The 23,297-nt window shown below is 43.2% G+C and overlaps 1 protein-coding gene across 1 annotated transcript in view; it reads right to left on the minus strand.

The window, feature by feature from the left end:
* pappa2 (pappalysin 2) overlaps nt 1-23,297 on the minus strand; it is an 80,673-nt gene that overhangs the window by 24,030 nt on the left and 33,346 nt on the right. Inside the window, exons 9-16 of the mRNA XM_062993918.1 lie at nt 22,936-23,064; nt 22,728-22,813; nt 11,922-12,115; nt 10,573-10,692; nt 10,329-10,470; nt 6,442-6,616; nt 5,326-5,488; nt 3,097-3,274 (exon numbers count right to left, since the gene is read on the minus strand). Of these exons, the coding sequence (XP_062849988.1) occupies nt 3,097-3,274; nt 5,326-5,488; nt 6,442-6,616; nt 10,329-10,470; nt 10,573-10,692; nt 11,922-12,115; nt 22,728-22,813; nt 22,936-23,064 (1,187 nt within the window). The remainder of the gene's footprint in view (nt 1-3,096; nt 3,275-5,325; nt 5,489-6,441; nt 6,617-10,328; nt 10,471-10,572; nt 10,693-11,921; nt 12,116-22,727; nt 22,814-22,935; nt 23,065-23,297) is intronic.

The raw sequence follows: 23,297 nt of genomic DNA on the forward strand, positions 1-23,297 counted from the left end.
AATCATCATTCACTAGGAAAGTCAGTGAGTGAAATGCTCGTCTCATCAATGCAAAAGCTAATCCTGTACTACAAATGGGTATCTGCTGCTAGACTGACATGGCAATAATTAAAATGATCTTAAATACAGATGTTCTCTCACTAAAAATGAGTAAAAGAAGACAGATGCCAATAATCCCTGGAAAAGAGTTGCAAAAATTCGAGCAACAAATTCAAGCAATAAGCATTTTGACAAATCAAAACAATGCACCCTGGTCAGATCAAACAAAAAAACTGAACAGCCATAACATTAAAACCACCTCCTTGTTTCAACACTCTGTCCATTTTATCAGCTCCACTTACCACATAGGAGCACTTTGTAGTTCTACAATTACTGACTGTAGTCCATCTGTTTCTCTGCATGCTTTGTTGCCCCCTTTCATGCTGTTCTTCAATGGTCAGGACCCCCACATGACCACTACAGAGCAGGTATTATTTGGGTGGTGGATCACTCTCAGCACTGCAGTGACACTGACATGGTGGTGGTGTGTTAGTGTGTGTTGTGCTGGTATGAGTGGATGAGACACAGCAGCGCTGCTGGAATTTTTAAACACCTCACTGTCACTGCTGGACTGAGAATAGTCCACCAACCACAAATATCCGGCCAACAGCGCCCCGTGGGCAGAATCCTGTGACCGCTGATGAAGAAAAGCAGCAACAGATGAGCGATCGTCTCTGACTTTACATCTACAAGGTGGACCAACTAGGTAGGAGTGTCTAATAGAGTGGACAGTGAGTGGACACACACTAACACACCACCACCATATCATTGTCACTGCAGTGCTGAGAATGATCCGCCACCTAAATAATACCTGCTCTGTGGTGGCCCCGTGGGGGTCCTGACCATTGAAGAAAAGTATGTAGAGAAACAGATGGACTACAGTCAGTAATTGTAGAACTACAAAATGCTTCTATGTGGTAAATGTAGCTGATAAAATGGACAGTGAGTGTAGAAACAAGGAGGTGGTTTTAATGTTATGGCTGATCGGTGTATATCTCAAGAACACCATACTGAGGTACTGTGGGATTTTATCTACCGCTTAATCTTGGTTAGGATCACACTCCACATTTGGCATTTAGTTGGCTGTGTTTGAAAAAATAAGGGTTGCGCATGTATCCCAAAAACACCACACTGTGGGTACTGTGGGATTTTATCAACCGCTTTATCTTGGTTAGAGTCCCATTCCACCAGGGAACACTGAGTGCAAGGTATGAGCAACTCAGACAGGGTGTCAATCCATCAATTCATTATCAGTTCTGTTGTGGTTAAAGGCTGCTTGGGTGCGCAGTGGTTTATTATGCTAGCCTGCCACCGCTGAGATCCGGGTTTGAATCTCAGCAATGCTTTCAGTCAGCCAGGTGTCTACACAGGCTATGTATGTTGGATGGCCTAAGTATCGCAATGGATTGGCGCCATAGACAGGGTATTCCTGCCTTACGCCTAGTGTTTCCTGATGGAATAAGCCAGCCAAGATAAAGTGGTTGATGAAAAAGAAATAAAATGAAAATAAAAACAGGTTACATACTTGTGTTTCCTTAGTGTAAATGTAAACAGCAAACTGGTCAGTTAGAGCCAAAATAAGCAAAATAAACGTGAGCTGCAAGTCTGTGTTCTTTTAAACATATACATCGACTAGGCATAACATTATGAGCACTGACAGGTGAAGTGAATAACACCGATTATCACGGCACCTGTTAGTGGGTGGGATATATTAAGCAGCAAGTGAACATTTTATCCTCAAAGTTGATGTTAGAAGCAGGAAAAATGGGCGAGTTTTACAAGGGCCAAATTTACATTTTCGGCATTTAGCAAATGTTTTTATCCAAAGCGACTTACAGTACAGTGACAGTATACAGTCTAAGCAATTGAGGGTTAAGGGCCCAACAGTGGCAACCTGGCAGTGGTGGGGCTCGAACCAGTGACCTTTCGATTACTAGTCCTGTACCTTAACCTCTAGACTACAACTGCTAGACCAGTGGTCCCCAAGCACCGGGCCGTGGACTGGTACTGCTCCGTGGGCTATTTATTACTGGGCCGCACAGAAAGAGTGAATAATTAGAGATTGCTAAAAAAGCAGTTTTTACTGCTTCTATTTCGGGTGCTATTGTCTTATTGTCACCCCTAGGTGGGAGCAGCGTTGCAACGAAAACAGCTCATTTTACAACCAGTCCGTGAAACGCTGGGCTAGACGACTGGGTCAGAGCATCTCCAAAACTGCAGCTCTTGTGGGGTGTTTCCAGTCTGCAGTGCTCAGTGTCTATCAAAAGTGGTCCAAAGAAAGGAACAGTGGTAAACCGGCGACAGGGTCATGGGCGGCCAAGGCTCATTGATACACGTGGGGAGCGAAGGCTCCAACAGACGACCTACTGTAGCTCAAACTGCTGAAGAAGTTAATGCTGGTTCTGATAGAAAGGTGTCAGAATACACAGCGCATCACAGTGTGTTGCGTATGGGGCAGCAAAAAGGGGACCAACACAATATTAGGAAGATGGTCATAATGTTATGCCTCGTCGGTGTGTTTACTTTTAAGCCGCAGCAATATTCCAAGAAATTCAAGTAAGCCACTTTGTGATAGAAAAATTAACTTTAATGAATCTGACCTAGAATTTTTTTGTGTCAAAGGTCTCGATAAGCATTAAGATCAATCTCTTAACATAGATACAACACACAGGTGGAAACTGTGACAGTCGAACAAGATTAACTATGGTGGTTCCACGGTGACACTTGTGCCACCCAGGAGGGGGCAGACTGGATTTTTTCTTTAGTGTATTTGACACGTTCCCTTGTTTTTGCCATGTTTCCTCTCTTTTGAGTGCTGCCCTGCTTTCCTGTTTACACAGCAAGAGGCAAGGGGCCTACCAAAGAGGATCTGAGTGGCTTGCCAAGTCCACACAGACATTTACATCCCCAGCTGAATAAAGGCGGACTTCAAGGATGCATAAAAGTATATTAAGGATGCATAAAATAATGTAGAGGATACATAAATATTCCCTGAATCTGACAAAATGTGGAAAGAACAAGTAAGCAGAGACATACGTAAGCGGATGGAGGTATTACCTTGCAGTGTGGAGGGTGTGTTGCAGGAAAAAGTACACTGCTTGCCAAAGGTAGTGCCCCAGGGGCAGGTGAAGGAAGCGAAGTACACATAAGACTCATCGGGTTCACCACAGTCCACAGGCTCACAGCTAACCATACGGTTCCAAATGCCATTCGCACAGCTCAGCTCTGTCTCCTTCTAGGAAGTAAACAAATAGCTCTTTACTCAATACTATCTTTCAACAACTTGTTAGCTGTGTGTGTGTGTGTGTGTGTGTGTGTGTGTGGGTGTCTTGGGTTTCTTGTATTACTTGTGTTATTATCATTGATGCTGACTTTAGAAGTGCACTGTTACCAAGGACTGTTGAATACAACTTTAGCCTCTCCTCCTGGTACAGCCCCACCTTAAATATGCCCTGTTACCCCTGGGATTATTAATAATAATAATAATAATAGCCTCTCAGGTGGCGCAGCGGTAAAAAGACACGCTGCAACCAGAGCCGGATTCCAGATACATCGTATCGAATACAGCTCTGCCTTACCGGTTCGAGGCCGAGTGGCTGTACGAGCAACGATTGGCCGGTTGCTCAGTTGGGGGGGCGGGACAAAGAACCGGATGTGGGTCTCTCTCTGTCAGAATGCGATTACGACCTCTGCCGGCTGATTAGAGGCGCCTGCACAGAGATGAGGAAGAGTGCCCTTAGGGTGTGTCTCTCCGCATGCAACGCTAGGTGGCACCACACTCATCAGCGTGTAGGTGGCAAAAATGCATCCGGCTGCTGTCCATGTTTCGGGGGGGTATGGGTTAGCTTCGATCTCCTCGGTCAGGGCGGGGTTCGGCATAGACAGAGAGGAAGCACGGTGCAAATTAAACAATTGGATGCGCTAAAGGGGGAGAAAAAGGGGAAAAAATAAAAAAATAAATAATAATAATAATAATAATAATAATAATACAGTGTTTGGGTAGAACATCAGTAAATTACGGTAACTCACTACTGCTAGATTCAAAGGTTTGAATCCCCAGAGATTCAAGCCCAATGAGGGCAGTTGTAGCTTAGTGGTTAAAGTACTGGACTAGTAATCAGAAGGTTGCCGGTTCAAGTAACACCGCTGCCAAGTTGCCACTGTTGGGCCCTTAACCCTCAATTGCTTGGATTGTATACTGTCACAGTACTGGATAAAAGCGTCCACTAAATGTAAATGTGGCCCAATCTGTGATTTCATGTCAATCACACAATCTTTATTTGCATAACATTATCTTGCATGTTGCAGCGCCACCTAGCACTGCAGTTACACCATATTTTTGCCATAGCCTACGAACCTTCTATGTGTCTTACATGTTTGGTGACAATGCAGTATACACCGATCAGCCATAACATTAAAACCACCTCCTTGTTTCAACACTCACTGTCCATTTTATCAGCTCCACTTACCATAGAGAAGCACTTTGTAGTTCTACAATTACTGACTGTAGTCCATCTGTTTCTCTGCATGCTTTGTTAGCCCCCTATCATGCTGTTCTTCAATGGTCAGGACCCCCACAGGACCACTACAGTGTAGGTATTATTTGGGTGGTGGATAATTCTCAGCACTGCAGTGACACTGACATGGTGGTGGTGTGTTAGTGTGTGTTGTGCTGGTATGAGTGGATCAGACACAGCAGCGCTGATTGAGTTTTAAAACACATCACTGTCACTGCTGGACTGAGAATAGTCCACCAACCAAAAATATATCCAGCCAACAGCGCCCTGTGGGCAGCGTCCTGTGACCACTGATGAAGGTCTAGAAGATGACCGACTCAAACAGCAGCAATAGATGAGCGATCGTCTCTGACTTTACATCTACAAGGTGGACCAACTAGGTAGGAGTGTTTAATAGAGTGGACAATGAGTGGACACGGTATTTAAAAACTCCAGCAGCACTGCTGTGTTTGATCCACTCATACCAGCACAACACACACTAACACACCACCACCATGTCAGTGTTACTGCAGTGCTGAGAATGATTCACCACCTAAATAATACCTGCTCTGTGGTGGTCCTGACCATTAAAGAACAGGGTGAAAGCAGGTTTAAAAAAGTATGTAGAGAAACAGATGGACTACAGTCAGTAATTGTAGAACCACAAAGTGCTGATAAAATGGACAGTGAGTGTAGAAACAGGGAGGTGGTTTTAATGTTATGGCTGATCAGGGTATGTGTGCATTATAGTTGGATTGCTCTACCCATGTTTTTGGATCCCTAATAGTACCTGCTGAGGTCGAAGACGAGGCCCACTGAGCACACGGAGTCTGTATCCTCTATGGCAAGCGACGGTGCAGTGTGTGGGTTCTAGCCCAGGGGTGCAGCTGACTGCAGCATGATCTACCTTCACAGCACTACAGGAATCCACAGTGCATGGTCTGCGTGCACACCTGATACAAAGGTAGATGTCAGTTAGATACGTTAGATACGTTATGGTCAAAAGTATCTGGACACTTCACAATGAGCTTGTTGGACATCCCAATTAAAAAACAAACGGTATTAAAATAGTGTGACTTCTGGATGATCTTTTCGGCTATAAAAACAATCACTCTTATAGGAGGGCTTCTCACAAAACATTGACGTATGTGTGTGGGAATGTGTGCTGATTCAGTCAAAAAGCATTTGTATGGCTGGGCACTGATGTTCCACTGATGTGCCAGGGTTCTGTGCAGAAGTTTCTTTGAGTTTCTTTAAACCAAGCTTTTTTGCTCTGTTCAGTGGGGCACAGGAAAGGACAGGGCCTTCCCTAAACAGTTGCTGCAAAGTTGGAAGATTATAATTTCCTTCATATAATTGATTGATTACACTTGTTAGCAATTGCTGTGGCTGAAACATTATCACAACAAGGGCCCCCTAAGTTGCCTCAATTATACAACTCTAACCTCACTCACTCACTTAACTGCTTATCCATTCAGGGTCACGGCGGGGTGCTGGAGCCTATCCCAGCTTTTCAATGGGTGCAAGGCACACAGTAACACCCTGGAAGGAGCTCCAGTCCATCGCAGGGCAGACACACATACACACACAGATACACACACCCATTCACCTAGAGGGCAATTCAGTGTCTCCAGTTAAACTGACTGCATGTTTTTGCTCCCGGAGGAAACCCACGCAGACACGGGGAGAACATGCAAACTCCACACAGAAAGGACCCGGACCGCCCCGCCCCGCCTGGGGATCGAACCCAGGACCTTCTTGCTGTGAGGTGACAGTGCTACCCACCGAGCCACCGTGTCGCCCCAACTCTAAGCTGCTTTGGACACGAGCGTAATTATGATCATAAACAACAAACTAAGTGCACTGTGTGTACATGAAGGCGTGGTAGAGCCCACCCTGAGCGCACCCAGTTAGGGCGAAGCCACTGAATTGGCAGGATGTACGCAGCGCAACTCCCAGCACGGCCACGTGAGCTGTGGAAAACTTCAGCAGCACCGCGGTTGTCTGGAAGAAGGGCACGCTCAAGTTGTGTGTCACATTTACGACCAGGGGGTTACGCTGGCAAGACATCTCATGAGTACCTGCGCACACACACAACATATTTTTATGCAGGTTAATAAAAGATATGATAAAAGAATGATAAGTATTACATACGCATACAGTGGGGGTCAAAAGTCTAGTGCTTCTATTAAGCACTTTTCTTTACTTTAATACATTTTTAATCAGCATTGCACTGAGTGAAAGGTGCACAAATGCAGCAATTATAACATTTCGAAGCATTTGACACTACTGAAACACAAAGTAAGTATTTTTTATGATGTTGTTCATTCAGGGGCATATGTGCCAGGACCAGTCGGCTCAGGAACAGTTTCTATCCCACCTTAATTACTTTACTGAACACCACACTTCACCGCTAACACCACAAATGTCATACATACATACATACATACAGTGTATCACAAAAGTGAGTACACCCCTCACATTTCTGCAGATATTTAAGTATATCTTTTCATGGGACAACACTGACAAAATGACACTTTGACACAATGAAAAGTAGTCTGTGTGCAGCTTATATAACAGTGTAAATTTATTCTTCCCTCAAAATAACTCAATATACAGCCATTAATGTCTAAACCACCGGCAACAAAAGTGAGTACACCCCTTAGTGAAAGTTCCTGAAGTGTCAATATTTTGTGTGGCCACCATTATTTCCCAGAACTGCCTTAACTCTCCTGGGCATGGAGTTTACCAGAGCTTCACAGGTTGCCACTGGAATGCTTTTCCACTCCTCCATGACGACATCACGGAGCTGGCGGATATTCCAGACTTTGCGCTCCTCCACCTTCCGCTTGAGGATGCCCCAAAGATGTTCTATTGGGTTTAGGTCTGGAGACATGCTTGGCCAGTCCATCACCTTTACCCTCAGCCTCTTCAATAAAGCAGTGGTCATCTTAGAGGTGTGTTTGGGGTCATTATCATGCTGGAACACTGCCCTGCGACCCAGTTTCCAGAGGGAGGGGATCATGCTCTGCTTCAGTATTTCATAGTACATATTGGAGTTCATGTGTCCCTCAATGAAATGTAACTCCCCAACACCTGCTGCACTCATGCAGCCCCAGACCATGGCATTCCCACCACCATGCTTGACTGTAGGCATGACACACTTATCTTTGTACTCCTCACCTGATTGCCGCCACACATGCTTGAGACCATCTGAACCAAACAAATTAATCTTGGTCTCATCAGACCATAGGACATGGTTCCAGTAATCCATGTCCTTTGTTGACATGTCTTCAGCAAACTGTTTGCGGGCTTTCTTGTGTAGAGACTTCAGAAGAGGCTTCCTTCTGGGGTGACAGCCATGCAGACCAATTTGATGTAGTGTGCGGCGTATGGTCTGAGCACTGACAGGCTGACCCCCCACCTTTTTAATCTCTGCAGCAATGCTGACAGCACTCCTGCACCTATCTTTCAAAGACAGCAGTTGGATGTGACGCTGAGCACGTGCACTCAGCTTCTTTGGATGACCAACGCGAGGTCTGTTCTGAGTGGACCCTGCTCTTTTAAAACGCTGGATGATCTTGGCCACTGTGCTGCAGCTCAGTTTCAGGGTGTTGGCAATCTTCTTGTAGCCTTGGCCATCTTCATGTAGCACAACAATTCGTCTTTTAAGATCCTCAGAGAGTTCTTTGCCATGAGGTGCCATGTTGGAACTTTCAGTGACCAGTATGAGAGAGTGTGAGAGCTGTACTACTAAATTAAACACACCTGCTCCCTATGCACACCTGAGACCTAGTAACACTAACAAATCACATGACATTTTGGAGGGAAAATGACAAGCAGTGCTCAATTTGGACATTTAGGGGTGTAGTCTCTTAGGGGTGTACTCACTTTTGTTGCCGGTGGTTTAGACATTAATGGCTGTATATTGAGTTATTTTGAGGGAAGAATAAATTTACACTGTTATATAAGCTGCACACAGACTACTTTTCATTGTGTCAAAGTGTCATTTTGTCAGTGTTGTCCCATGAAAAGATATACTTAAATATCTGCAGAAATGTGAGGGGTGTACTCACTTTTGTGATACACTGTATATACGTATATATCCGCACAATTATTTACCCGTATATGTAGTTATTTAGCAGCGCCTTTATACAGTAATAGTTACAGTTGTACAATTATTTATTTTACACATCTTTATTACTACTGTTATTATTATAATACATACCTAACTAATCCCATTTTTATTCATATGCTTTTTATTACTAATACAGTAATCCCTCGCTATATCGCGCTTCGACTTTTGCGGCTTCACTCTATCGCGGATTTTATTTGCAAGCATGTCCAAATATAAATCGCGGATTTTTCGCTGGTTCGCGGATTTCTGCACACAAGGGGTGTGTTCGAAAAGCTAGCTCTCTCTCTACATAGACGCATTTCACGTCATCCTGTGCGCGCTCCCGATTAGGAGGCTGTTCCAAATCCTAGATGCCTTAATATCCTCACTTCTTAATATTTCAACGTTATTTTCACTCAAAAACGAGTGTGCATCTGACGCTGCCTTAGTGATCAAGACAATCCCAGAATTCATTGCGGGTCAGGTGCTCCTCTCTCGCAGAAAAATAAACATGGCTGACGGTACGGACAAACGAATGGATTTTTAACTTGTATAAACTCGTACCGAGTGTTTTTATTTGCAAGTTCGGGCTTGTCAGGAAATGTAACCGTTATCGTTACATGAAGGGAGATGTTATATTGACGTTAGCATGCTGTGCTACCTCAATCCATTGGTTTTAATGACAAGATGCTAAATGCTAAAGCCGATGGAATCGGGTTATAAAAATAACCATATAAACACATGTTTTTACTTCGCGGATTTTCACCTTTCACGGAGGGTTCTGGAACGCAACCCCCGCGATCGAGGAGGGATTACTGTATTACTATTATGTGTATAGTACTATGCACATAGACATAATGCCATATTTGTAAACAGATATAGTTATAATTATATATAAATCATAGATATATACGTTTACTGATATTCTCTCTTTTTGCACAGTGCTACTATTTGCACTTCTGGTAGATACTTACTGCATTTCGTTGCCTTGTACCTGTACTGATCTATCTATCTATCTCTCTCTCAATCTATCTATGTTAATTCCTCTGTACAAAAGGTTACATTTCCTTGAGTCTTATCCTTTCTATAAATTCCATGACTGAACAGGTGAATTCTTCTTATCAGAAGGTAGTTCACGGTAATGCATTTTTCCCATTTTTCACCTATTAGAAATCATACCAAAACTTTCCACTCAAACTGTTATGCAAATTGTGTGATTTGTAATTAAAAATAAATAAATAAAAATAAATAGATGCATTTTCACTCATGGTCTTAGATTTGTAGCACCTACTGTATATAAACACAAATAGACACATTTACTCCAAAGGCAGACAATAGCTACACAATGCTCTGTTATATGTTTAGTTAAGATTCTTAATGAAAATGTGATGAGAACTCAGGGTTCAGGGTAGAAAATCTTAAACAAAAAATAGGTCAACAAAAAGAGTGATGGTAAACAAAACAAAAACCAAATGAGTAAAGTCTGAAACTGAAGGAACGTGAGTAAATGTGAGCATAAATAAATGTAGTACTGCCATGTATCATCGCCTAGATATATTATTCAGACTATTTTATAACAGTTTTCATAATTAGAGTCTTACTTTTTGGCTGTATGGGAGAAACATACAGTAATATAAACAATAATTTTACTATAAAATGTTCTGCATCATCTTTACCAAGTGTGTGGTTTTTGCCATTAGTGTCGCAAAGTTGGATGGACACAGTTTTCCTGCACTTGTCTCCAGTGTTCTGCAGCTCTCCATCAGAGGCCAAATAGATTAGAATGGAGGCTGCAACCCCAGGCCGCTCAAATCCCACCTTAAATAAAAAGAGAAGGAAAACTGACATGAGCTCATTCGGACGATTATTTTATGTGTTTATCTATATTTGTTAAAAAATTTACTTCATTTTTGAGCATACCCGGAGCCACACATGCTGCTCCTTCGCACAGAAACCGTTGAACTGAGATAGGGCCGTGCAGGGGATCCAAGCATCCTGCATTAGAGCATCATTAACCTCCACATACTGAGACCTGCACATCTGACAAGAAACACAAGACTTTAAGTAACAATGGTTCAGCTCTCTCAGGCTTGAAAACATTCATGCAAGGATGTAGGACTTGATTGGGTTCTAAATATATTTAAACTATCTATAAAATAGTATTAAAGAGTTGTATGAATAAGCTCCTCCTGAATATAGTGCATGCATAAAGGAAGGGCCTAGTCCTTTACAAACAGGATGGGGTCAAGGCTTGCCACCTTCCCGAAAAGTGTATTACCAACCAATTCAAAAGTTTAAGGACAATGTTCCTTAAGAAGTATTGCAGGGATTGTACATAGTTTACCTTCTACAGTGCATAATCTCATAAAAAGATTCAGGGAATTCAAAGATTTGATCCTTGAAATAGGATCACTGCATAAAAATGCTGTTATGCTGACACAGACATTACCCAGAAGCCCTCAAACTGCATAACTTATTACTAACCACAAAAGCATGTTATAGCATTGTTATACTGTACAGTATATTACACACCAAAGCTACATTGCCCCCTTTTGTCATTTAGGCATTTAGGCTACTAGTCCACCACAACATCCCTTCAATTTTCTGGTGTATGCCTCCTTCTTGGTGTATTCCGGTCGGGGTGAAAACTTCTGCTAGAGGTTCTTCCAAGTTCACTGGGTTGGAGTGTTCCCCTTAATCTTTCAGGGCCTAGATGATCTCTGTGCAGCATTGACTTGGTGTTCTCTAGTTCTAATACCTCTCTGCTCTCCAGCTGGCATGGCTTCATCAGCTGCTGGGAATGCTCCAATTACCCATTGTGCTGCTGTGATGTCCCCATAGGCCATACTAGTCATAATCTTAGCCTGTTGGCGCAGCTCCTTTTAGAGCGGCAGCCAATTGTACAGCATCTTTGTAATCTCTGTCGTAACCAACTGCATGCACCAAAATGCCTTTAGACCATTTGAACTGCCTATATGTCCATACAAAAAACAGGCAACCGAAAATAGTCATTTTGAGTGAATTAAACGATAGACTCACCTGTGCCATGCACTACTGCAGGCCAATTAACTAGCTATCTAGCAAATAATCAAATCATTTCAAGGGACAAAAGTCAATATAAGGGATACAAGTCTCAAAATAAGTTTGAAAAAAGCAAACATAAGGCAAACATTGTTTCTCTAAGATCATTAGATAATAATAATTGGATTGTTCAGTGCATTATTGTGTTACAAAAGTGTTAAGAAGAAGTTCAGAGCATTGTTTGGTACCTGATAAAGATCAGGTTCTCCAGTGGCAGAATTTGCAGGGCACCGCCGATCCTCATGGGATGCTGTAGCACTAGAAGCCCATTGGTCATTGAAGCCCTGTGGTGTAAAGAAGCCACAGTCCTGAACACTGGAGCCCCTTTCAAATTCCTCACACACTCCATCACCTTCGAAAATGTAACAACGGCTGGGCTGCCCTGCAGAGAGAGACAGCACAGGCCAATTAACACTAGTCACCATGTAAGACTCTTTGGTTTTCAAAGCTGTGTGATGACATAAAACCATTGTTATTTCCTCTTAGGATTAAGAGGCTCCACAAGACAAAGCAGTTAATTAGCTATTTTCTAAAATAAATAAAAAATTAATTTACACCGATCAGCCATAACATTAAAACCACCTCCTTGTTTCTACACACATTGTCCTTTTTATCAGCTCCACTTACAATATAGAAGCACTTTGTAGTTCTACAATTACTGACTGTAGTCCATCTGTTTCTCTGCATGCTTTGTTAGCCCCCTTTCATGCTGTTCTTCAATGGTCAGGACTCTCCCAGGACCACTACAGAGCAGGTATTATTTAGGTGGTGGATCATTCTTAGCACAGCAGTGACACTGACATGGTGGTGGTGTGTTAGTGTGTGTTGTGCTGGTATGAGTGAATAAGACACAGCAATGCTTTTTTATGAGTTTTTAAACACCTCACTGTCACTGCTGGACTGAGAATAGTCCACCAACCAAATATATCCAGCCAACAGCGCCCCGTGGGCAGCGTCCTGTGACCACTGATGAAGGTCTAGAAGATGACCAACTCAAACAGCAGCAATAGATGAGCGATCGTCTCTGACTTTACATCTACAAGGTGGACCAACTAGGTAGGAGTGTCTAATAGAGTGGACAGTGAGTGGACACAGTATTTAAAAACAAACTAACACACCACCACCATGTCATTGTCACTGCAGTGCTGAGAATGACCCACTACCCAAATAATACCTGCTCTGTGGTGGTCCTGGGAGAGTCCTGACCAATAAAGAACAGGGTGAAAGCAGGGTAAAAAAGTATGTAAAGAAACAGATGGACTACAGTCAGTAATTGTAGAACTACAAAGTGCTTCTATATGGTAAGTGGAGCTGATAAAATGGACAGTGAGTGTAGAAACAAGGAGGTGGTTTTAATGTTATGGCTGGTCATGTCCTATCATTCCAAGGATACAACTCTTTGTCTTGATTATTTTAATAACTATGCATGACCAGAAGCTAAAAATTAGTCTGTGCATGTGCATGGGACAGAAAATGTTATCTCAAAGTGGCTTACCCCACATGTTTTGGAAAACAGACAGATGACTGACATTTGATACAAGTCTTAGTGTGCTGAACTTGGGTATTTGTAAATTGAGAAGAACAAATAGGTAAACAACTCTGATTAGGCCAGAAACCAATTGGTTGTAAATCACATGCCGGTCTTGCAGTCGTTTCAATGAAATGGAACAATTGATCATTACTAAGGTAAATAATTACTGGGCCATGACTCTAGTACCGATCTGAAATTAAATCTGCCTTATAGAAATTGATAGAAAGATCAGTGAGCTCCTCATTGAACTGGCAGCAAGTGCTCAACTGGCAGTTATTCCGCTGGAAAAATTACAGCAAAACATCCTCTCTTCTCTTTTCACTCCTGGCATCAAGAACCATGTACAGATCATTTGAGTATTCTAACAGATTCTTGTTAAGAAAGTACTAACTAGATTAACTATGACTGTTGAAGTCTATGAGGCCAAAAATGAAGAAAATCAGGTCTGCATACAGACGGAGAATTCCTTTCTTCCCTCATTCCACCCAACCTACATGACTAGAGCTACTGGCAGTTATGTTAGGTGTATGCACACACTATTTTGAAGCATCCTGGAAAGTTTTGGGTTCAAATGAATCATGATGTCTTAGCAACTATGAAAATGTGCCCAAAAACACAGTACTTACTGCAGATATAAGACAACACTAGTCCTTCTTTACTTTTGCAAACCCCCATGTGATGTCTACCCAAAAGCTGAATAAACTTGCTGACTTCTATCTAATCCTCCATATTTGCCCAAATACAGGGCGGCACGGTGTCTTGGTGGGTAGCACTGTCGCCTCACAGCAAGAAGGTCCTGGGTTCGATCCCCAGGCGGGGGCGGTCTGGTCCTTTCTGTGCGGAGTTTGCATGTTCTCCCCGTGTCTGCGTGGGTATTCCTCTGGAAGCTCCAATTTCCCCCCATGCAGTCAGGTTAATTGGAGACACTGAATTGCCCTATAGGTGAATGGGTGTGTGTATGTGGGTCTGCCCTGCGACGGACTGGCACCCCGTCCAGGGTGTTACTGTGTGCCTTGCGCCTATTGAAAAACTGAGATAGGCTCCAGCACCCCCATACCCCATCCCCGTTGACCCTAATTGAATAAAGTGAGTGCCCAAATACATTTACTGTACATCTGAGGTTCTGTGTGGTACTGAAATGAGGAATTCAAGTCACATGAGGTAATGACTGCAGTGCCTAAAGGAGCTGAGGTCGGATCTCTCATGGGGAAGAAATCAGGACTACATTTGCACCAACAAATGCAGGAGCTTCTGGGATGTGTAGTTCCCTGTGTACAACTACGTGTCTGCCTGTGCTTCCCTCTGCTGGTAGATGTGCATGTCACAGGCTGAACCATTAGAGTATCCCCTCCCTAGGAATGGCTCTGATGTTACTACTTCTGCTGCTTGATGGCTGTGCAACTCCTGAATAAGATCTGGGTCCAGAATGTGGTGGGCTGGGACCCAAGACTGTTCCCCAGAGCTGTTTTTCACCCAATGAGTGTCAAGTAGGCGTCTGACTGTGTACTGTAGTATGGCCCTTCTGCCAGGACTAAATGCTGGGCTGATGTAGCGCTGACATCAGAGTTCTGCTCGGGTAACATGGGCAGAGAGTACCCAAACTCGTCTTTGAACGGTGACATGGCGTGAGATTAATGCCAGAGGGTGTTATAAGCATACTTCACTCAGCTGGCCCAGGAATTGCCAAGGCCAGACATAAAAGTGTTTGTTTGAGGTCTTGAGTGATCCTCTTCATTTGCCCACTGGACTGAATGTGAAGTCTGGAAGACAGACTGACAGAAGGCTTTCCAAAACTGGCTAGTTAACTGGCATCTCAGATCTGATACCAGATCATATGACAACCTGTGGACGGTTGGTGTGAATGGTGTCTTTGGCCAAGTGGAGTTTGGCAGTGACTTTAAGAACAACTAAAATCACACTGTTGCCTTAAGAAGCGGGCAGTCCCACAATGAAGTAGAGGAACAGATGGGGCCAAAGGTGGGATCAAGTAAAAATTAACAATTTTTACCAATTATTAGGCCTCTTCTGCTGATCCCAAATTGCTTCCTCAAGCCTCCATTGGCGGGAGCTACAATTCAGAATCCCAGTATAATGGACTTGCTGAGGGAACAGGAGGTCAGAGCCTCTCATTGTCTGAATAAGGAATCTGGATTATTTTTTTGAGTTGGGTCAGTATGCTAGAATGTCAAATCAGCCACAAAACAGGGCTCATCTGGCTTGGCAAGGATTTAAGGTACTTGTATTTACACCAAATTCTTTTGCTCTGTCCAGACCAGGAACTTCAGTCAATGTGTTTATTCCTAAAGAGTGGGCTTGACTGCCAGCAGTTCTTCATTTCCAGCATCATAGTTCCTCTCACTTGGGGTCAATCAGTAGAAGAAGTATGCACAGGGTGCAATTTGTTGTCTGGCACTGCATGTTGGAAAAGAACTCAAAAGAACTGCCCATCCTTACATCAGATACATGCACCTCGATGATGAGCGGATGAGGAGTCTGGAAGCCTGAGAACTGGGGCTGAGAAAAAGCACTTCTTATGCTCTTTAAAATCTTCCTGGAATTCACAGAAACCAACCAGAATTTTTCTTGATGAGGTTTGTAAAAGGTGAAGTAATAGTGTTTAAATCCTGGCAGAATTTTCAGAGGAAAAAGCAAGCCCAGAAAACATTGAACCAGCTGTACTAAGGTGGGCTAAGGGCAACCCACTACTCCTGGAAACCACAATGCCTAGGAATGCTATAGTGCTTGGCTTTAGTTTCAAGTCAAGCTGGTTATCCAGGAGCAGGTGAAGAATGTCCTGATTTGTGACAAATGTTTCTCCAAGGTCTAACTGTAGATTAGGATATCATCAAGTTAGACAAGGTAAACATGTAGCAAACCTGTGCCACCCATAGTACTTCATTAATGAACTGTTGAAAGATGGCTGGGGCATTCATTAGCCCAAATGGCATCACTATATATTCATAGTGGACAAAGAATGTCACATTCCATTCATCCCCCTACCTAACTCTGATTTGTATAGACACTGTGTAAGTCAAGTTTGGTGAAACTAAGACCTGCTGCTGAACATCAAATGCAAAGTTTATAAGCAGCAGGGGGTAATGATTCTTGATAGTAATTTTGGTAAGTCTACGGTACTCAATGCAGGGACACAAGGCCTGTCCTTTCTCACTTATAAAAACCCTGCACTCAGTGGCAAGGTAGAGTGTCAGATGGATTCAATGACTGTTACCTAAAAGATGTATTTATTCATTGCCCTGGAGCCATAGAAAGAACAACCTCCCCTAGGGTGATGTAGTTCCCAGGAGAAAGTTGATTGCACAGTCATTGGGATAATGGTGAGGGAGAATTAGGCATGACATTTGCTGAAGACTTTCTGAAGGTGATAGTACTCTAGGAAAACAATCAACAGGTTGATCGCCTCATGTGTTGCAGCAGCCTGGATTAGTAAACTTGGGTAACCCTTGAGGTTCCCACACGGATACTAAGCAAGTGCTGAATTTTGGATCTGCAACCACAGAAGCCCAGTATGAGGGTAAGATCCAGAGTATGTGTCAGTAGGGCTCTGCTCCTACTGCTAGAGGACGTTGTCCAACTGAATGGCCAGACCAGAATTCGTTTTTAAGTGACTCACTTAAGACACACTCTCCTGAAAATCATCCATTTACTTCTTTAAGTGGCACCCACTACAAACCCCCCCCCCCCCCCCAAGCATAATACTTTCACTCAAGTTTTGACAACAGTGTTGCGGTCATTACAATAACAATACAGATTAACTGTAGAACACAGTTACTTCTTTAAACTGTTTTTGCTATCTGCTTGTTGCTTCACATGGGCTGTGTGTAAGCAACATTGAAATGTAGCTCAATGCTTTGCTTTCCTTAGTTACTCCATAAGCATATACTTGTAAACCATTACTTTTGGACAGTTACTGCAATCACACCACACACCCAACATTGCATTGAAAACAAACTGTGCTTCAAGAGGTATAGCCCATGGAAACTCCTTCCACCTGAGAATTTTTTCAGAAATGAAAGTTAACTGAAGACATTCTTTGTAAATAAATAAATAAAAACATTAAAATAAATGTGCAAAAATAGCTGTTAATATCAAAATCAGTTTTCTATGTGCAAACAACAAAAGAACACTCAAATTTATCATGCATAACGTTTAGACAGTTGCATTTGTTAACTTGTTAAAGGTTGCAGATTTGGCTTTTTTAAGTAGTGTGTCACTGAAAGTCTCGGGTGTCACTGAGAGCCAACGGGCGAAAGGGGATTACCATTTGATTAACATATTTTACATCATTGATAAAATCTGATAAAAACCTCATGAACAGTTTGTAGCGTCTTTCTCAATACTGCACAAAAAAACGTGATTTTTCGGCTCGTTATGGCTACTGCGCCTGCGCACAACTCCACAGTGAGGGGGGGTTCGCCACTAGCACGCTGACCCCCCTCCGCTCTCGGCACAAGCAGCAAGCTGATTGGCTCTTTTTGTTGAAGGGCGGGACTTTGTCCTTGGACGACATGATTCACGTTGCGAGAAATCCCATTCATACTGCAGCCGGTGGCGGCTCTCATCATTAATAAGGTCTCTGACTGAAGCGCGGGGCGGGGTGGTTGGGTGAAAATGAAGTGCTCTGATTGGCCGAAAGCACTCCGCTTACGCGCAGATCTCTGTGGCTCAGCGGCGGAATCAACTTTAGTGACAACCTGTCACCTGAAACTGGCGAAATGCGAGATCAAACAATATGCGTACTTTAGAACATGGAATCGTACAAGCGTACTAGGAAGTCAAAATGCTGTTACGCAAAATGCGTACATGTTGGCAGGTCTGCATAGAGGTCAATTTTAGGGCTTACCCTGTATGTAGAGTGACAATATAACCTTTGACCACTCAGTAGAGACATGTGAGGGTTGTAGCTCAAATGCCAATAAGCCTTGCAGTAAGAAGCCTGGAAAATCTTGGTTTCCCATCATAACGCTTGAATTGGGGGCATTATCAGATATATTTGAAGGGTCCTCAGTGGCAGGTGGTGCATCGGCTGGTCAGGTACCATACCAACAGCCTTGGTTGAATCTAGGATCTGCACAACGTACAGAATCTGCTTAAGTACCAGTTCAGACTGGCCAGGTTTTTAATGGCTCTTTTTGTCTAGCTTTTTGGATCCATGACTCACTGAATTATTTTGTAACTGGAAGGTAGTGAGGGTGGCTGCCAAAGCAGACTCACCACCCAAACATTTCTTGACTTAAGTGCAGTGGCTGAATAGAATAAACAGACAAAGGGAAACAATGAAAGAGAAAAAGTCAATTACCCAAAGCGGGAATTGAACCAGTGCTTTACAGCCTGAGCTAACTGGTACACTTGCAAGTAAGGAATAACACCAACGTCCCTGACAAAAACCAATACGTCTATAAACAAAACATGATAAATAATTGCACTCTACTACTAGAGGAAGAGGTGCTAGAGCTGTGCTGCAGCTGAATGCAACACGCTAGCTACTCGATCCACCAACGTGTCGCTGCACAACAGAAGGCCATTCTCCCACTAAAGCAGAGATTAAAAAAGCAAAGTGAATTACTAATTGCAATTCAAAGTATTTCTTTCTGATAACCTTATTAAAAATATCACTGACTGACATTTGAAAATGGTTAAACATTCACCAATTAGCTTATAGGGACCCATTAATATATTAAATACATTTAACACTGTGTTTCATGTAAAAGAAAAAGAAGAAAAAGAACTGGTTGGCCAAAAATGTAACTGACTAAAGCTGAAAAGATCCACAGTTCATCTGAAGGGCATGTTGGGAGTTACACCAATCAGCCATAACATTTCACCGATCAGCCTTGTTTCTACACACATTGTCCATTTTATTGGCTTCACTTACCATGTAGAAGCACTTTGTAGTTCTACAATTACTGACTGTAGTCCATCTGTTTCTCTGCATGCTTTGTTAGCCCCCTTTCATGCTGTTCTTCAATGGTCAGGACCACCACAGGACCACTACAGAGTAGGTATTATTTAGGTGGTGGATCATTCTCAGCACTGCAGTGACACTGACATGGTGATGGAGTGATGGTGTCTTATTGTGTGTTGTGCTGGTATAAGTGGATCAGACACAGCAGCGCTGCTGGAGTTTTTAAACACCTCACTGTCACTGCTGGACTGAGAATAGTCCACCAACCAAAAATATCCAGTCAACAGCACCCCGTAGGCAGCATCCTGTGACCACTGATGAAGGTCTAGAAGATGACCAACTTCAACAGCAGCAATAGATGAGCGATCGTCTCTGACTTTACATCTACAAGGTGGACCAACTAGGTAGGAGTGTCTAATAGAGTGGACAGTGAGTGGACACGGTATTTAAAAACTCCAGCAGCACTGCTATGTCTGATCCACTCATACCAGCACAACACACACTAACACACCACCACCATGTCAGTGTCACTGCAGTGCTGAGAATGATCCACCACCTGACTAATACCTACTCTGTGGTGGTCCTGGGGGAGTCCTGACCATTAAAGAACAGAGTGAAAGCAGGCTGAAACAAGAAATGTAGAGAAATAGATGGTCAGTTATTGTAGAACAACAAAGTGCTCCTATATGGTAAGTGGAGCTGATAAAATGGACAGTGAGTGTAGAAACAATGAGGTGGTTTTAATGTTATGGCTGATCAGTGTAGCAAGCATGTCAAACCAAAATAAAACTTTCTGGCCTCAGGACTTCTAAGACACTGCTCATCATCCTACGAATGTCATCACCACAAAGCTACGGTAGGTGGTGGAACATTCATGTTCAAGAGTTTTATTGTCATATTTTCAGTAAACAGGCAGTTACACTGTACAATAAAATTCTTACTTTGTGAATCTTCCACTTACACACAACTATGTTGTGGAAATGCTTTTATTAGCAACGAACTGAAAACTGGTCAGGGTAAGGGCAATATTGATGCAGCCAAACAGAGGGCAATCATAGGAAAAAAGCTGTTCCAGTCTACAAAAGACTTAAGATTGAAGTGTATGTCTACCTTTCAGTTGGATAACAGCCCTAAGCAAACTGTTGTTCTCAATTTGATTAAGAATCTGTGGCAAGACTTGAAATCTGCTGTTCACCAACAATATATACAGTGTATCTCAAAAGTGAGTACACCCCTCACATTTCTGCAGATATTTAAGTATATCTTTTCATGGGACAACACTGACAAAATGACACTTTGACACAATGAAAAGTAGTCTGTGTGCAGCTTATATAACAGTGTAAATTTATTCTTCCCTCAAAATAACTCAATATACAGCCATTAATGTCTAAACCACCGGCAACAAAAGTGAGTACACCCCTAAGAGACTACACCCCTAAATGTCCAAATTGAGCACTGCTTGTCATTTTCCCTCCAAAATGTCATGTGATTTGTTAGTGTTACTAGGTCTCAGGTGTGCATAGGGAGCAGGTGTGTTCAATTTAGTAGTACAGCTCTCACACTCTCTCATACTGGTCACTGAAAGTTCCAACATGGCACCTCATGGCAAAGAACTCTCTGAGGATCTTAAAAGACGAATTGTTGCGCTACATGAAGATGGCCAAGGCTACAAGAAGATTGCCAACACCCTGAAACTGAGCTGCAGCACAGTGGCCAAGATCATCCAGCGTTTTAAAAGAGCAGGGTCCACTCAGAACAGACCTCGCGTTGGTCGTCCAAAGAAGCTGAGTGCACGTGCTCAGCGTCACATCCAACTGCTGTCTTTGAAAGATAGGCGCAGGAGTGCTGTCAGCATTGCTGCAGAGATTGAAAAGGTGGGGGGTCAGCCTGTCAGTGCTCAGACCATACGCCGCACACTACATCAAATTGGTCTGCATGGCTGTCACCCCAGAAGGAAGCCTCTTCTGAAGTCTCTACACAAGAAAGCCCGCAAACAGTTTGCTGAAGACATAACAACAAAGGACATGGATTACTGGAACCATGTCCTATGGTCTGATGAGACCAAGATTAATTTGTTTGGTTCAGATGGTCTCAAGCATGTGTGGCGGCAATCAGGTGAGAAGTACAAAGATAAGTGTGTCATGCCTACAGTCAAGCATGGTGGTGGGAATGCCATGGTCTGGGGCTGCATGGGTGCAGCAGGTGTTGGGGAGTTACATTTCATTGAGGGACACATGAACTCCAATATGTACTGTGAAATACTGAAGCAGAGCATGATCCCCTCCCTCCGGAAACTGGGTCGCAGGGCAGTGTTCCAGCATGATAATGACCCCAAACACACCTCTAAGACGACCACTGCTTTATTGAAGAGGCTGAGGGTAAAGGTGATGGACTGGCCAAGCATGTCTCCAGACCTAAACCCAATAGAACATCTTTGGGGCATCCTCAAGCGGAAGGTGGAGGAGCGCAAAGTCTCGAATATCCGCCAGCTCCGTGATGTCGTCATGGAGGAGTGGAAAAGCATTCCAGTGGCAACCTGTGAAGCTCTGGTAAACTCCATGCCCAGGAGAGTTAAGGCAGTTCTGGGAAATAATGGTGGCCACACAAAATATTGACACTTCAGGAACTTTCACTTAGGGGTGTACTCACTTTTGTTGCCGGTGGTTTAGACGTTAATGGCTGTATATTGAGTTATTTTGAGGGAAGAATAAATTTACACTGTTATATAAGCTGCACACAGACTACTTTTCATTGTGTCAAAGTGTCATTTTGTCAGTGTTGTCCCATGAAAAGATATACTTAAATATCTGCAGAAATGTGAGGGGTGTACTCACTTTTGTGATACACTGTATATATATTTTTTTACCCCTTTTTTCTCCCCTTTTTAGCGCATCCAATTGTTCAATTGGCATCGTGCTTCCTCTCTGTCTATGCCGAACCCTGCCCTGACGGAGGTGATTGAAGCTAACCCGTATCCCCTCCGAAACACGAGCAGCAACCAGATGCATCTTTGCCACCCACACATTGACGAGTTTTGGCGCCACCCAGCGTTGCATGCGGAGAGACACACCCTAAGGGCACCCCCTCCCATCTCTGTGTAAGCGCCTCCAATCAGCCGGCAGAGAACGCAATCGCATTCTGACAGAGAGAGACCCACATCCGGTTCTTTGTCCCACCCCCCATATGAGCAACCGGCCAATCGTTGCTCATATAGCCACTCAGCTTCGAACCGGTAAAGCAAGGCTGGATTCGATACCACGTTCTCAGAATCCAGCCCTGGTTGCAGCGCGTCTCTTTTTACCGCTGCGCCACCTGAGCGGCTTTCACCAACAATATTTACCAATTATGACAGATTTTAAAATTCAGGAGTTGTGGTATGCAGGGCAGTTTAGAAAAGTCAAAACGCATTCCAGCTTTTCTGTTCTCAGATAAAAACATCAACAACAATGAGGTGCCCAAAGGGTGCGTGTTTGTTCTGTTTGGTTGGTAGAAACACTATTATTCATTACTTTTTATAAGTCTGCTCTCTCTAATACTAACCTGTGCAATTAAAGCCTGGCTCGATGAGGCATTTTTTTGAGCAACCATCTCCATCCAACAGGTTCCAGTCATCACACTCCTCTGTCCTACACAAAATGAATATGTTGTGTCAGATTAAAATATATTACATTTAATGTTGCATCCTTCCACAACTGCTACTGACATGACTTTTACAATATTGTAAATATGCAACTTAATAAATATATACCCCTGCTGTCGTCCATCTCCACAGAAATGCTCTCCGTGGGTGTAGATCAGAATGGGAGAGAGCTCACTGAGCAAACCTTCCACCTCCACCTGGATCCTGTACTTGTAGCGCTCCCCTTGCTTTACATTACTACACACCCATGCATGAACATACACACAGACACACACACACAAGGTGAGCAATACACAAGCAGAGGCTGTTCTAACCTTACTTTCAAATAGGAGTGTCCTCCTATTAGGCTGGCATTCTGCAGGTACCAGAGTGTAACAAAACACCTTTAAAAACAACTGTTCCCTTTTTGGACTGACATAAGCTTGATTCATTACAGCTGGTTTTTTTTGGTCATTAGCAAGACTTATCTG

The sequence above is a fragment of the Trichomycterus rosablanca genome, chromosome 4 (assembly GCF_030014385.1).
Source record: "Trichomycterus rosablanca isolate fTriRos1 chromosome 4, fTriRos1.hap1, whole genome shotgun sequence".
NCBI lineage: Eukaryota > Metazoa > Chordata > Actinopteri > Siluriformes > Trichomycteridae > Trichomycterus > Trichomycterus rosablanca.